Here is a 1,147-nt window from a genome sequence, read left to right on the forward strand (position 1 = left end):
CTCCCGAGCAGAAGCCACGTCTAGGAGAGGTGTTCTGCTCCTAGGGGATAAGCAAGGCCAGAGGCATGGAGCAGATGGTTTATTGGGTTTAAAGTGAAACCAGCATCCATTTCTGGTTACCGATTTAGGGGAAGATTTTTGAACTTAGGGGAATTTAAAGTCTGACACCAATATTTGAGTTAAAGGGCAATTAGTATTAACATTTCTTTCTTTTTTCTTTCTTTTTTTTTTTGGAACAAGAGCTAAGTTTATTTGTTCATTTCTTGCATTTGAAGTATTCCTCGATGACATCCTTCGCCTGAGACTCTTTGCCATAGTCCTTAACCACCACACAACTGCAACCAACCACTTTACGGGGTTTTCCCTCTCTGTCAATTTTACAGAGGCCTACCCACTCCCCTAGTTTCTTGTTGTCATTAACCTTGATTAGGTTGATTTGGTGTTCAGCACAAAGGGCCTCCACCAACTTGACATACATAGGTTCATCACAGTTGGATGCAAGCACACAAAGATGGGCTTGGCGCTTGTCTAAGGCTTTGGCAGCTTCGCGAATTCCACGTGCTAGGCCATCGTGGATGAGGGCGGTCTTCAGCACCTCTTGTAAAGCAGTATTAACGTCCATTACACCTCCAGCAGCAATGCCTTCCTCGGCCATGGCGGTGGATTACGAGTGTAGCCAAATCTTGACTGCACCCTCGTCTCTGCCTCCGCGCGACTCGGCGGCGGCAGGGAAAGAGCAGTATTAACATTTCGTCCAAACTCAAAGCTGCATTTGAACGTCACCCAACCTACTCAAGGCATTTGGCATATGCTAATTAGTGATGTATTAATCTCACTGAGTACTGATCTGACTAGCAAACAGCCAGACTCCTCTGAACCCGGCTGAATCCACAGATCACCTCCTATGTTAAGTCCCATTAAAAAGTAACATGACAGAAATCCAATTTTCTTCCAGAAGTTCGAGCCTGAAGGAGGCAATCCCAAATGCCTTGGGGCTGGAGGTTGAGGATAAAAGGAACAGGAAGGCAGATCAAAACACATTTGCCAAGATGGACCTGCTAAGCACAGAGTCTGCATCTAATGAGGCAGCTTTGGGTCAGTTTGTCCAAACAGTTGGTTTGTGGAAACATAACCCAAAAGGTGGCTT

General features: G+C 45.7%; 1 protein-coding gene across 1 annotated transcript; it reads right to left on the reverse strand.

Annotated features, from left to right (window-relative positions):
• Positions 1 to 225: 225 nt before the first annotated feature.
• LOC132020800 (small ribosomal subunit protein eS12-like) lies at positions 226 to 735 on the reverse strand. Its single transcript, XM_059404935.1, has one exon. It carries the CDS (start codon positions 653 to 655, stop codon positions 257 to 259), a length of 399 nt encoding a protein of 132 aa, XP_059260918.1. The 5' UTR covers positions 656 to 735; the 3' UTR covers positions 226 to 256.
• Positions 736 to 1,147: the final 412 nt, after the last annotated feature.

This window comes from Mustela nigripes, chromosome 6, assembly GCF_022355385.1.
Source record: "Mustela nigripes isolate SB6536 chromosome 6, MUSNIG.SB6536, whole genome shotgun sequence".
NCBI lineage: Eukaryota > Metazoa > Chordata > Mammalia > Carnivora > Mustelidae > Mustela > Mustela nigripes.